General features: G+C 39.1%; 1 protein-coding gene across 1 annotated transcript in view; it reads right to left on the bottom strand.

Moving 5' to 3' along the window:
* The window catches only part of LOC122798558 (nitric oxide synthase, brain-like), a 638,878-nt gene that overhangs the window by 287,291 nt on the left and 335,939 nt on the right, over positions 1-15,648 (bottom strand). Inside the window, exon 13 of the mRNA XM_044067612.1 lies at positions 4,738-4,842. Within this exon, the coding sequence (XP_043923547.1) occupies positions 4,738-4,842 (105 nt within the window). The remainder of the gene's footprint in view (positions 1-4,737; positions 4,843-15,648) is intronic.

Below are 15,648 nucleotides of genomic sequence, written 5' to 3'. Positions count from 1 at the left end.
GAACAGAGCTAGGAGTTAAGGAGTGATTCTCTTAAAGCTTTTTTAAATGGGAGATTATTTGGGATAAATCTGGTGGTTAGAGGAATTTTGTTCCAGGTCAGTGATACTGTATAGCTATATAGGCTAAGGACTATGGATCTTTTTGGCTAGCAGATTTCTAATAGAAGTTGGTCAGAGCTCTGAAATGAGTGAGGGAGTATAATAAGTGATGATGGTTGAGATGGCTGGATAGGAAGTTGGTTTATGGATTATGAAGTGGGTGAGGAGCAGTTGATAGAGGAGGAGGCAGTGTGGCAGTTCTAGCCAGTTTAAGGATGTTAGAGAGAGGCAGTGGCGTGAGTTGTAAGGTTGGTTTGCAGTAAATCTAGCAATTTTGTTATAGCACAGTTGTAGTTTTATTTTAAGAGTGGATTGAAGGTTGTTTAGGATACACAAGGCATAAAGTAGGATAGGAAGAAGATAAGCATTAGCAAGGGACAGCCTGAAGTCTTTGGCAAGGAAGTTTTTTTAGATCTATAGCACATATCACGTTTTTGGTGAGTTGATTTGATACAATTTTGGGTATGTAGATTGAATTTTAGTTGCTCATCAATAATTATGCCTAGAAGTTTAGTGTGTGCCACTACTTCTATTAAGGTGTTGTTGAGGGAAGTGATAATGAAGGATGACTAGAGGTGAGTAAGAGATTTAGGGAGAAATAGCAGCAGTTTGTTTGTTTGCATTGAGTACTAGTTAATTGTCAGTTAGCCATATTTCAAGTGAGTTAAAGAATTTTTGGGTAATAGATTGCAGGTGGAGAAGATTGTCAGATGAACAGATGATAGTGGGGTCATTTGCATATTGTATTAGAGAAGACTGAGAGTAGGATGAGTGGAGATTATTAATAAAAATGTTGAATAGAAGTGGACCAAGGATGGAACCTTGAGGTACTCCGATATTAATAGGGAGAAAATTAGAGAAGGAGGAAAGCCACTTGACAGATTGCAATCTATTGGAGAGGTAGCTAACAAACAAGTTAAGGGAAGAGTTAGTGAAGCCAAGAGCAGGTAGTTTGGAGAGAAGCAAGTGTTGAGAAACTGCATTGAAGGCTTTAGATAAATCCAGAAAAAGGGAAAATACAAGCTTGTTATTTTCGCCAGCTTTGATGATGGTGTGAATAAGGGAGAATAGAGTAGTAGTTGTACTGTGACTAATACAGAAGCCATGTTGGGTTGGTGTGAGCAGATTTACATTTAGAAGGTGTTCAAGAAATTGGTTGTGAATGCATTTTTCAAGTATTATTGAAAGGGGACAACAATTGTAATAGGCCTGTAGTTACTGAGTTCTGTGGACTGACCAACTTTGTGGAGTGGAGCAATATAGAATTGTTTCCAGATGGAAGGGACTGAGGGTTATTGGATATATCTGTTAATTAGGATGGAGATTGGGTAGGCTATTGAGTTGACTGCTAATTTTAGGAATTTTGCAATTAGATTGTCTGCTGAAGGAGAGTAGGGTTTTAGTTTATTGAGCAGAGGTTTGATGTAGGTAGTAGAGACAGGTTTGAGAGAAAAAGTGAGTACGTTGTCTGGGGGGGGGGTTGCAGAGGGAGTGTAGGGTTAGGAAGGTGACCATTTTGGATTAATTTGTTAATACAGTCAATGAAGTAGGTATTAAACGTTGTGGCAATTTCATGAGGAGAGTTATTTTGGCATGTGTTTGGTATAATGGGAGAGCTAAGACTTAGAATCCTATTAATAGTGGTCCAGAATTCTTTTGGATTATTTTGATGGTTGGTTTGAGGCTTTAGATACTATTTTTTGTAGTCTTTGATTTGTTTTTGGTGAGGTTACAAAGATGTTTGTAGGTTTGAAGATGTTTTAAATTTTAACCAGTTTTTCCAAGCAATATCCCTATTGTGCATAAGGACTCAGGTGGAATGAGAAAGCCAGGGAGCTTGGTGAGCTTTAACTCTTTTTTTCCTGAGTGGAACTAGGGAATCGAGAGTATCTAGGAATATATGGTTACATTTCAGAATGGCACCCTCTAGTGGTAGGCTAAGGAGGAAGAACCAATTTATGCAGGCAAGTATATTGTTAAATTCGTTGGATTGAAACTGGTGAGGCTAGAGCATTCTTTAAGCTTATGTTGCATGTAAGCTATTGGGAGAAACTTTGGACATAGGTTGGGAGGTAGTCACTGATAGAATCTGGGAGAGTTATAGGGTTGTAATACAAGTTGGGATTGGATACTAGGATCCAGTCAAGGATAGAGACAGTATTGATGGATTTGTTTTATCGGGTGACAGAGGAAATTAGTTGTGTGAAGTCATGGAGATTAATGCCTGAGGTAGGGAAGTCAGAAGTCAAGATATGTCAGTTTATATTGACATCCCCTAGAATTATAGTTTTATTTAAGATATAGCTGGAAGTCCAAGAGAGAATGTTTTCGAGAGTGGAATTGTTATTTCCTGGAGGGATATAGATACCATCAATGCAGAGCTTTTTATGGTCAATTAGTTTACAGTAAGTAAGTGTGAGTTCAGCTGGGTAAAAGTCAGGGAGTGGTATAGACAGTGGGGAGATGTTAAGTTGGTTTTAGTAAAGTATTGCTACACCACCAGCTTTTACGTGTATTCTATCAGAGCGGATGATGTTATAACTAGGTAGAAGAATTTCAGTGTCTGTGGTGTGAGGTTTTAGCCAAGTTTCAGTAAGTACAACTATGTCAGGTGAGTACTGAGTAATCCATTCATGAAATTCCCAGATTTTGCTTAGAAGGCTATGAATATTCATGGAGATGATGGTTAAACTCTTGGTGGATGGTTTAAGAGTAGAGATAGTAGGGGGTCGTTGGGTAGTGACAAGGTTGGGAGAAGTACACAGGCTGGGGTTTGGGTGAATATCTCCACATAAGAATAAGTTTTCAGGGAAGTTTGTAATAAAGGAGACATGTTTATAAATAAGGTGATAAGCTTTGTTTTGTGAGGGTAAGGGTTGGTGTTAAGAGGTTTATATTTGTGTAAAAATTAAGAAGGGCGCAAGTAGGACCTGGAATGATTTATTGGTGTTAAGAGGCTGGGCGAGTGTGGGTGGTAGACTAATAGGTAAGATATTTGTCGAATAGCTGGTGAGGAGGTATAGTAGTAGTAGGAGGATGAAAAGGGTAAAGACATAGGTAGAAATCATGGTTAGTGGTGGAGGAAGAGGAGGTGTGATGGATATAGCATAGGGGATGATGGCAGGCTAAGGATTGCTAAGAAAAAAAGGAGAGACAAGGGCTGACTAAGGGTTAAATTTCAGAAAGATAAATAGGAAAAAAGGGCAAAGGAGGAGAGGTAGAAGTAGATGGTAGATGGTGAAATGCAGGTTGGAGAAATTACAGTGAAGTGAGAGGTAAGGACAGGATAGGATGTGTGTATTTTTATGAGTAAATGAGTGATGAGAAAGGGGAAAAGAGCTAGGTAAACTGGGGAAAACTGGAGTAGATAAACTAGAAAGGCAGTGTGTGTTGATTTGTTATGTTGGGCAGTTTGTTGTGATGGAGTCTGTTAGTCCACAGCTATCTTACTTAACCTTGTCTGACAACAGCCCTGAACTCATTAAGAGTTTGATTTTCTCAGAAAGCCAGGACACCCTTTAACCTTTGCTTTCTAGAAAGAATGAGCTACTATCTATGTTTTCCTGATGTAGCCATTCCTTTCACAGAGTAACTGTGAGTCTAACCTCCTCTGATTTGTGCTGCCTAGGGAAAATGTGATATTAGCCACATGCAGTTAAGTTTTTATTTTATTTATTTATTTAATGTTTGTTGGCTGGGAAAGTCCAACTTTTTCAGTGAAGTCCCAGGGGAAAATCCCCAAAACAGAATAAAGATTGTTACAAATAATAAGTTGTACAATACATAAGCTCATGCAGCAGAAGTACATACAAGGATAATAAGGTATAAATAGAGGAAAGAATGTAGGAGGGGGAAAAATAGATGGGAAAGAGAGAGACTCATACCAGGTTGAGTAAGTAAAGATCAACAGTGTGGTGCAGTAAAGGAAAGCCTATAAAGATGGCAGGAAGGGGGGAAGAAATCAGTCAGGTGTAAGACAGGAGCAAAGCCAAGAATTAGATAGGTAAGATTTGAGGAGAAATTTGAACTGTATGTCCATTTGGTGTATGTTTTGGGATATTGACTTCCATGTTCTGGCAATGCAGATGCAGTAAAAGAAAATTTGTTAGCTTTTGTGACTTGTAAGGGAGGTAAAGTATGCTGTGAGATGTAGTCAGTTGGGTGTACGTGAGGTAATTTGGGACCTCAAGCCAGTTTATTTGGCGTAGGTCAGTATTGTGATGGGATCTATGAGGAGAGATAGTGGCTTATCTAACAATTGTGTTGTAGCAGCCATCTAGTTTTGCCAGGTCAGTTTTGTATAGGTTAGTGAGAATGGGTGAGGTGTAAAGAAGAGAAGAGTTTAGGTGTGTTCTGGCAACAGATTGTCTTGTGGAGTCAGTGAGGAGATCTCTAACACCCAAAATAGTTTACAGATTGTTCCACAAATGAGACAGGAAGATGTCTTACCAAAATAAATTGCTTATGGGATTAGAATAAATAGTTAATAAAAGTATTTTAAAGATATTGATAGTAATTATGGCCTCATGATGATACATTTTCCTCACATTTAGGTGACATCAAAATGACAAAAGGTTGACCAGCATCCTATACTGGAAATTCTCTCAACATTTTCATTTCTCATGAGCTTGTGATTACCTCGCCATTTTCTGGTGGATCTCCATTTCCAAAAGTGCTGGTGACAACCAATACCAGTGTTTCATGTTCCAGATTTACAGGATCGTACTCATCCATGCAGACCAGCTGTAGAATTAAAATTGTATTTATATGTTAACAAAATGCAAAGCTGTTCCTGTGGAAAAAAATGAAGACTTTATTGATTAAGACACAGCATCAGACCAGTATACATTGACAAATGTGTTTCTTTATAGAGTATGTGTGGTGAGAGCGATGGAATGACAACCTACAAATATTCATATCTAAAGAAGTTTCAGCTAATTGTGAAGATGCCTCATTATACTTTAATATCGTGTTTAGTAGTATATGATAGACCATACACAACTAAGGTTAGGCATACTGGGCAAACAAGCCACTTTAAAGAGCTTTTATATGGAACTTTGAATGTTGTGTTTGATACAGCGGGAAGAAAATGTGTCTATCCAGTATGTATACATTTTAAATTACATTATTTTTTATCAGATATTGTGATTCATCAAGATTCTGATTCCATGAATGCCTTAGTCTTAATAATAGGTTGGGTGAAAATTAAACCCCCGCATAGATGTATAGTTTGTTCTTTTTGCATGCATTGCAAAGCAATGCGAGCTATACTACAATAATGGAAATAATGACCGAAGCACGTACATTCTTTAAGAAGACTGAATCGACAGCTGTGCTGCACCAAATGGTTTCACGAAGACATAAACCAAAATAAAATACTAACACTTGCAAACCAGAAACCCAAATTATGTCTTGTAAAGCTGTGCACTAGGGGAAATAAAATAATTGTTTTGTTCATTATACTAAAATTCACAAACATCCCCTTCATCTCAACTAGTTATAATTTGGACAAATGAGTACGGAAATAGAATCAAAGTGACTGCTTTTACAGAAAAAAATGCAGCAAAGTGATGTTCTGCGATACTCACTGTATCATCAAAATGGGCTTCTGAACAATCAAAATGGGCTACTAAGCATTGTAATTGCCTGACTATAAAAGCAGCAGTAATTTATATCACATTACTACCTGCAGAAAGCTCAACCACTCAGGACCCAACAACCAACTTAACTTAAATAAGTTAAATAAGTAGATTAATCCACTAATATTTTTCCAGTGTTTTCTGGAAAAAAAACTTGACCAAAATGGTGAGGACATTCTACCTTTAAAAGCAGCTTTAAATTGTTGTTTTAGCCAGACATTTATTTCATTAACCACCTAATTTAACTAAATAGAAACTGGCCAACACAGAGTCATGGTAAGTACAAATAATTCTAACAGCAGAAAATCAGAAAATGTACCCTTAAGGCAAACTCCACCTTGAAAACATGTATTTTTTCATTGCATCTTTGTTTTCAGAGCTATTTTAATGCATTAAAATCATTTTAGGTGCTTCTTATAAAATTTTAATATGGTTTTCCACAAAGGTCTGCCATAATATGATTTTGTTTTAGTGCCTTATTGTCCCCTTCCCAGAATCCATTTCAAGTCCCCTTTTTATGAGTCATGCTAGAAGTGATTCTGGCTTCCTAGTCCAATAAGATAGAGTGGCAGTAATGTGAGTCACAGGCATGTTACATACCTCTGTAGCAGGAGTGCTTGTATTTTATTCCTAAGTAATTGTCATATACATTTTCTCAGACTCTGCTTTAAACTACTCTGAGTACTTTTACAGTTCCAGCCAAAGAATGTAGTTCAATTCCCAGCTTTTTGTAAAGACTGTCATTTTGCATTCCTGTGCTACAATCACTGATGTTCCCTCCCCATCACACTTTTGAGGTGTCAAAGCTAACACTGCAATACAAAAGCTGTTGGTCAAAACTTTAGATAACTTGTTCTGCTACTCTCAAATTTCTACAGCAATAGCAATATTATTTTTTTGTTATAGTTTTCCTAAATGTTGAAGAAATTTACTAATGCGCTTGCTGTTTTTCTCAAAAGTATTTTACAAGCAGTACAAAAATAGAAATACCTCAAAGTCAAAGTGAAAGTAAACTTTATTGTCGATTAGATATACACAGCAGTGTAAGCTGAATGAAATTACGTTGCTTTGGTCTCAGTGCAAGACATAGCAATGAACACACTGAATGACAGTAAGACTAATGCACATACAGTAATAATTAAAACAATAAATAACAGCAAATGGACAGGAAGACCTTAGACAACATTATACTAGTAAGTATTGCAAGACTACGACTTCAGGTTGTGATTACTTAGAATATTGCACTTCATCAGTTGTAGTATATGTTCTGGTGTTCATATTATTTATTTATTATATATTTACATTTGTTGACCGGGAGAGTCCGACTGGACACAGGTCCATTTTCAGCAGAGGCCCGGGGAGAAAAGCTCCATATTACTTGCATTATATAGTTAAAAAACATAGCATTTAAATATAGACATTAGTCCAGCTAAGGACGCAAAGCAAGAATAAAACATAGATATAAAACAGCTGTAGAACATACTACAATTTTAAAATATGGTGACATATACTAAACATGGTTACAGATGTAGTTGAGATTCATCAGTGAACAATTGATACAATCTGTTTTTGAGGTACATAACAGCCATTAGCAGTTGTTGCTACAAGAAGTTAGCACTATGTGGTAGGTAGCTGGGAACATGAGTAGTCAAGCTTGCTAAGAGTAAGTTGTTGATAGGGGGCCGACAGAAGTAGTGGGTGGGTGGAGTGGATGGTATTAGATGGGGGCGGGGTTGCAAGGGCATATCTGGCAAGTTTTCAAGTGTGATTTTAGTAAGGATTTGAAGTGGGTGCAAGAAGTTACAGAGATAACTGAGGATGGAAGGGAGTTCCAGAGTTTGGCTATAGTGCAGGAGAATAATGCTTCTCCAGCAGAGTTAATGGCTCATGTGACCTGTAGGAGGTTTTTGTGGCTGGATCTTAGTGGTCTCTTGGTTATGTAGAGTTGGAGTAGATTTTGGAGGGATGGGACTTTTAGTGGTTGGTTTATTAGTTTGTGGGCGAGTGTGAGTTGGTACCATTGAAGGAGGTGGGGGAGCTCTAGCCAGCCCAGTTCTGCTAGTGAGAGATAGTGGTGAGTACGGTAGGAAGCCCCTGTGGTGAATTTGGCGATTTTGTTGTAGCAGGTTTCTAGCTTATTTAGGGCGCATTGTCTAAGGTTAGTAAATATTGAAGAGGCGTAGAGTAGGGTAGAGATGAGATGAGAATTTGCTACCAAAATTTTAGCTGCTTTGGTAAGTAGTTGCTGATTTCTATATAATGCTCCTAGTTTTTTGTGCACTTTTTTAATGGTCACGGAAATGTGAATGTCAGAGTTCAGTTTATTGTCTATTTCTACTCCTAGTAATTTGGTGTGTTCTGTAGGATGGATGGCGGTGTTGTCTTTTGCTGTGATGTTAAAGTGAGAGCTGTCTAGGGTAAGTTTGGTGGGTTGGAAGATTAGTAATTTTGTTTTGTTTGGTTACATATTGCACATGTATGTAGTGGTGACTCACTCCTGACTATTGCACATTCAGGAAGTAATAGCATAAGAAGTCAGGCTAACCGCACCAGTTATTGAAGCAATTTTCCAGAGTGATTACTATAAATGATACTTCACAGCAAGTGGCATATTGATCTGATTATTTGCTGTCATGCCTGGGATTTAAATTCAGCAGCCTTATGGATAGAGGGAAGAAGCTCCTGTTCAGTCTAGATGTTTTGCAGTGTAAGCTGTGATACCACCTGCCCGAGGAAAGGCGGGAAGTACATGCCATGAGCAGGGTGAGTGGGATCATTGATTATCTTCTTAGCCCTTCCCACACACCGAGTCTCATGCAGATCATGCATGGATGAGAGTGAGGAATCAGTGACTTTTTCTGCTGTGCTCACTACCCTCAGGAGAGCCTTGTGGTCAGATGCATTGCAGTTACCATACCAAACTATGATGTTATTTGAGAGGATGCTCTCAATGGTCCCCCTGTAGAAGGCTTTGAGGATGGACTGAGACAGGTTTGCCTTTCCCAGTTTCTGTAGAAAGTACAGAAGTTGTTGTGTCTTCTTCGCTCTGTGACTAATGTGAGTTTACCAGGATAGGTCATCTGAGATGTGCACCCGCAGGAACTTGGTGTTTATGACTCTTTCCACTGGCACCCCTTAATTTCCAGAGGTTGGTGTATCTCCTGAGTCCTCCTGAAGTCCACTATTAATTCTTTGGTCTTGCTTACATTTAAGGTCAGATTGCTATTATTATATGCTCTACTTCATCCCTATAGGCTATTTCCTCACCATTTCTGACAAGACCTCTGACAGTGGTGTCATCCGTCAACTTGATTTTGTTGGATTCATGCTTGGCCATGCAGTCATGCATCAACAAAGTAAACAGCAGAGGACTCAGGAAGCAGCCCTGAGGGACACCAGTGCTCAATGTAATCCAGATGGAACTTTTATTTCCCACACATACTTTTTGAGGTCTGTTGATGAGAATGTCCAGTATCCAGTTACATAGGGAGGTGTTAGTGCCCAGCTGGATGAGCTTCGATATCAGATTCTGGGGGGTGACAGTGGTAAAGGCAGAATTAAACTCAATGAACAGCATTCTGACATTTTGTTCTCTAGATGTGCCAAGGAGTCATGAAGTGCTATAGCTATTGCATCAGAGGAGCAGCGGTTAGATTTATAAGCAAACTGTAATGTACCCAGTGTTGCAGGTAGGCTTGAAGAGATATGCTTCTTGAACAACTGCTCAAAGCACTTCACTATTACTGTTGATGTAAGAGCAACTGGCCAGTAATCATTTAGGCTTGTCGGTTTGGATTTCTTGGGTAAGGGAATAATTGTATTTTTGAAGCAAATTGGCACAGTGTTGGTATCTATATCAAATCTGCTGAAGTACGTGTTTAGTTTGTTCCGAAATTCTATGTTGAATTCTGTTCTTGAATTTATGCTGGTATATTTTTTAAACTGAGGCATAAATACCTTTATATATTACATTTTCCCACTTCTGTTGCATTGCTATGTCTTGATTCTCTGTATTGCAGCATACTCAAACCATAACCTTATGCAAGGTATACCAGTAGTTCTGTATGTAAGACTAACACTACTTTCTATAAAACTGTTGCAGATATAGAAAATACAAATTACAAGTGGATCACTATACAAAACACGTGGTCAGATATTAGGGATGCCCAAAGTAGGATGCTGTTACTGAAACTTGAGAATGTGCAGGACAAACCATGCCATCATCAAATATAATTACTTTTATCTTATTACCAAAATAAAGACTCTGTGATGCGTATTGATGGCCGAGTATAATACTTTATAAAATAGTTTTGATGACTCTGTTAAAGCTTTCTGTGATATTTAGGGAAAAGTCAGAAAATAATTGTTCTTGTAGAAAGTCAATACATTTGCCATTTTTCAGGCTCCCTCTCTTCCCACAGGACAGTAATGTCCATGGAATGAGAAACAGATGGCATTCTTAGAAACTAGACCCACTGATAGTGTTTCTCTTTTTTCCCTGCAATAAAGAGACACCCTTTTTAATAGACGTTAATAATCTGCCACATCAACAGGACTAACTGCTTTTGCAAGTTGTGGGCAGTACCCGACAGTTTGAATTACATATTTTCCTGGGACTGTGCTATGTTATGCAAATGCCAATTCCTCTGCCTGAGTATGTGAGAAGTAAAGCTTAAAAATTGGGTCGGATTTCCTTTCCTTTGATTCCAAAGCAAGGAAATGAACGTTTCATAAAGTATAAGCAGATTTCTGGAATTTAAACAATACTAGAACCATATTGTAGGAAGAAAAACAGCCTAAGGTTGAGTTAAATTAAAGGAGATGGTGGACTTTTCCATAAATACAGTCATCAAAATATGATTGACGTGCAGTATGTAAGATGTGGTACAACCAAGACGGATAAGGATAACATTAAGACAGAGAGAAAAATAAACATATAACACTTACTAATGCATGAGATGAGTAAATATCTTGACAACAGAAAATCAGAAAACATACTTCATACATTTATCAAAAATTACAGTACTGTATGTAAGATGTGGTACAACCAAGACTGATAAGGATAACATTACGACAGAGAAGATAAAAAACTCATTCATTCATTTTCTGATTAAACACTTTGTCCTTTTTTGGGCTGTGAAAGATCCACAAGCTATTACAGCTCTCAATGGGTACAAAGCAGTGAAACTAATTCTGGTTAGGGTGCCTCTACATCACAAGACACACACGTGCACCCACTAACACTGCCTCTGCATAACAAGACACACACGTGAACCTACTAACACTGCCTCTGCATCACAAGACACACATGTGCACCCACTAACACTGCCTCTACATCACACGACACACATGTGCACCCACTAACACTACCTCTGCATCACAAGACACACACGTGCACCCACTAACACAAGCTATGTATGCCTACAGACATTTTAGAAGATCATAATTCACTCATAACATGTCTTTGAGCTGTGGGAGTAAACCAGAGCACCCTGCAAAAACTTCACTAATTGCATCAGACAAAAAAAAAAAATGGTACAAATTCATTACAACAGCTGACTCAGTTATAATGCTGGGTTCCACGAAACTATCATTTTAGGTAATTTCAATGCTGACTGACAATCCTGTTCTGGCAACCATCCAACCCATCACGTAAACCTTCATGGCTTCACCCAACTAGTCTAGTCGCCAACCAGGATAAATAAAAACTCCAGCAAGCACACTACCCTGGACTGGATACTAGTAGTAAGAGCCCCCAGTCATATATAACAGGCTGCTTATCAGATAGCCTCAGTGATCACTCCCCAACATTCCTACTCAAAAAACACCTATGCCAAGTTAAACCTGTTATCTACCGTCAAATACGTAAAAAACTAAACTTTAACCCACTCACATTCATCTCATCCCTCAAAGCATGTAACTGGCATCCTCTAAAGTACCTCAGTCTTGATGATGCAGTTGAATTTTTTAATACTACCTTCCTGAGCATCCTTAATTACCATGCCCCCATAAGACTTTCCAGAATCAAAGCACAACCCTCCCCATGGCTACAGTAAACCACTAAGTCAGAAATGAAAAACAGGGATAAAGCCTGGGAGCACTGGCACAAAAACAAAAACCCCTCAACTAGACAGAAATTCCTAGAACTACGCAATAGAGTCAAAAAGCTAATAAAACAGGACAAATTCCAATACTACCAGTCTGCCCTAGACTCCTCCCAACACAGCCCCCAAAAATTCTGGTCCTCCATAAACTCCATCCTCCACCCAGGTAAAGTCAGTACCCCTCCTCCTAACATCCCTCACTCCTCAGAAAATATTGCTACCTCATTCAACACACTCTTCACACAAACCATACTATCACTAGCTAAACAACACAACCCTCTCCCCTCCAACCCACACCTTCAACTAGTAATCTCCCCAACTGCCTTCTCTTTTTCTCCTGTACAACATAAAAAAACTCTTAACTAAACATAAGCCCACCAGATTAGTAGCAGACAACCTCCCAAGTGAATACCTACAAATCGCAGCTGATGCTGTGGCCTACCCATTCATATTGATTAACCGATCTCTGTCAGAAAGTTACATTCCCACACTGTGGAAAGTATCACATATAATTCCCCTCCACAAAGGCAAACCCTTCACAGAACTAACCAGTTACTGCCCCATAGCTATTCTCTCTCTCCACTCTCCAAAATACTAGAGAGATGCATACACTCTCAGGTCTCAGACTACCTTCTTACTAACAACCTCCTTTCCAATACTCAGCATGGTTTCTGACCAAACCATAGCACCACCACTGCCTTACTCTCCTTTACTGACACTATCCTTCAGCATAAAAACAATGGCTATCTCTCCTCTGCTACTTTCCTAGACCTATCTAAAGCATTTGACATGGTCCCACACAAACAACTTATCTCTGTCCTCAATAACCTATCCTTCTCACAATCAGTCACCAACTGGTTTCAGAGTTACCTGTCTGACCGCCAACAATCCGTTGTATGGCAGAATGACATATCTCCCCAACTACCTGTCTCCATAGGGGTTCCCCAAGGATCCATCCTTGGACCCCTACTCTTCTCTGTTTTCACCAATAATCTAGCCTCTGACACCAAACATGGCACACTCATACAATACGCAGATGACTCAACCATCATCTGCTCAGCCCAGTCTCTACCCAAACTGCAAAAAGTCACACAGGAAGCCTTTTCCTCTGTTGAAACTTGGTTATCTGATGTCCAATTAATACTCAACCCAAACAAAACTAAACTACTCATCTTCCAACCCACCAAACATACTCAAAACAACTTTCACTTTAACATCACAGCAAAAGACAACACCACTATATACCCAACTGAACACGCCAAATTGCTAGGAGTGGAAATAGACAATAAACTAAAATTTGACATCCACATATCCATGACCACAAGAAAAGTCCACAAAAAATTAGGAGCGCTATACAGAAATAAGCAACTTCTCACCAAAGCAGCAAAGATTTCAATAGCAAATTCCCACCTTATCTCCACCCTACTTTATGCCTCTCCAATATATACCAACCTAAGGCAATGCGATCTAAACAAGCTAGAGACCTGCTACAACAAAATCGCCAAATTCGCCACAGGGGCATCCTACCATAGTCACCACTGTCTCTCACTTGCTGAACTGGGCTGGCTTGAACTCCATCACCTCCTTCAATGGTATCAACTCTCACTCACCCACAAACCATCCACTAAATGTCCCATCCCTCCAGAATCTACTCCAACCTTATTGCACCACCAGACCACTAAGATCCAGCAACAAAAATCACTTGCAGATCACTAAAGCCAATAACTCTGCTGGTGAAGCACTATTCTCTTGCACCATAGGCAAATTATAAACATGCTGGCTATACCTTTGCAACTCCCACTCTCATATCACCCACCCAAATCCAACCACTACCTTTTTTTCCACTCCACTAACTACCTTGATTATAGCAAGCTCAGATGCTCATAAGCCTAGTACTTATTATACAGCAGGAACTTCTCATTGTAACATTTGTTAATGTCTGTTATGTACTTCACAGATAAAGATTCTAGTTGTCTACTGATGTACTATGTTCTTCATCTGTAAATATGTTGTAGGTAATTGCTATGTAAATTGTTAATCGCTATGTAATCCAATGTAACTACTGTTTGTTTATTTTAACTGTGGAGCTTTTCTCCCCAGGCCTCCGCTGAAAATGGACCTACGTCCAGTCGGACACTCCCGGTCAACAAAAATAAATAAATAAATAAATTCATTTACACTCACATGGTACAGTTGATAACTGGCATTACATAACACCAAGTGGGCATCTGCATCTGAACTGTGGAGAAGATGGATAAAGATAATGAAGTTATGTACCTAGTATTCCATGAATGCTGTGCCAGATTTCAAGAATGTTTACTAAAGATTTCATTACAGCAGTGTAGCTTAGGTTGGGTGATGTGGACAAATTCAAAGAAGACGACTGAAAGGTCTTAGACAGAGGCTGCAGTGTTAAGGATTAAGTATGAATGTGATATGTATGTACGGTTAATTTCTTTGTATATCACTGAATAGTGGAGCAAGACAGACATCCTGAGAATTTGGACTAACCCAGGTCATTCAAGGGATTTCCAGTGGTTTTCCCTATGTGCAGAATAAAGAACGAACCCAAAAATATACTTCACCTTGATTTGTATCTAGGTAACACAGATGAGAGACTGACACTATTTAGGACAGGAAGGGAATGTTTGAGTGCATGAATAATACCCCCCTCCCATTGCATGGGCAGGCCTGATTGCTGCAGAGATCAAGTTGGAAGTGATATTAAGGGAAGATCTGACACTTTTTCCTGGGTTTTGGTACTATAGATGATTACTTATTACTGGAAAATTCCTCAGTTTAAAGTGGAAAACAGTATCCACACCTACTATAGTGGGACAGATGACCTTCCATTTAGGTAAGCAGATGATTATATGAACCAAAGCACATATGATTGCTTCTAGCGATGTTTATATAGAGCTGCTTCCTCTTAAATGAGCTTCACCCTGTTGTCTGGTATGATTCCATTATTTGCTGTTTCCAAACTGAGTGTGAACAAGCCACTTAATGAGATTGGGCTGCAGGGGCATCCCTGAGAAAGTACACTTGTGATTAGTGGGCTTATTCAGTCATATAGGTAGAGTCTACCAAAATATTCAGCCATGGCCACTGAGTGTAATTCCCAGAACTGTTACAAGTTCCCATCCTTCAACAAAAAGAACTACAATATGCATACTGTCTCAGCAAGTAGTTAGATTACATTACAGGATCACAGGCCTTACTTTGAAAATAAATATTCATTAACCCTGTTAAGAAACATTCATTCTGCTGATTAAATGGCTAAGCATCATTATCATCATCAACAACCCTTTTTCCCATTTCTTATATGGGCTTTAGGCGCCATCTCAACTGTCTCCATCTCTCTTGATTCAAGACCAGTCTCCTACCTTCTTAGACTGTCATGAGTGACTGCCACAGGTCTTCTCAGACACAATCCATCCACCTCTTTCCTTATTTCCTCTTGCCTTCTTTCTGTCTCAAATCTTCTTCACCCGCTTGTCTTCTGCTTTTCTACACATGTGCCAGGAACACTGTCATCTGTTCTCTTTGACCTTCTCAGCAGTTGGACCTACTTTGGCTTCTGCTCTGATGTCCTCATTTCTTCATCTGTCTCACAGTGTGCATCCCACCACATATCTCAAGCAACTCATCTCCATCACCTCTAGCTTATTTAACTGTCCAGATTTCTGTACCATACAGTAGTACTGGTCACACCACAGTTTTGTATGCCTTACTTTTCAGCTTCTTTTGCATTCTTCTGTTATATACTAGCCCCTGACACTCAGCCCCCCTGATTCATGCTTTGA

The sequence above is a fragment of the Protopterus annectens genome, chromosome 3.part1, assembly GCF_019279795.1.
Source record: "Protopterus annectens isolate FY-2018-M chromosome 3.part1, PAN1.0, whole genome shotgun sequence".
NCBI classification, from domain to species: domain Eukaryota; kingdom Metazoa; phylum Chordata; order Ceratodontiformes; family Protopteridae; genus Protopterus; species Protopterus annectens.
This window is presented reverse-complemented; position numbering and strand designations above follow the sequence as displayed.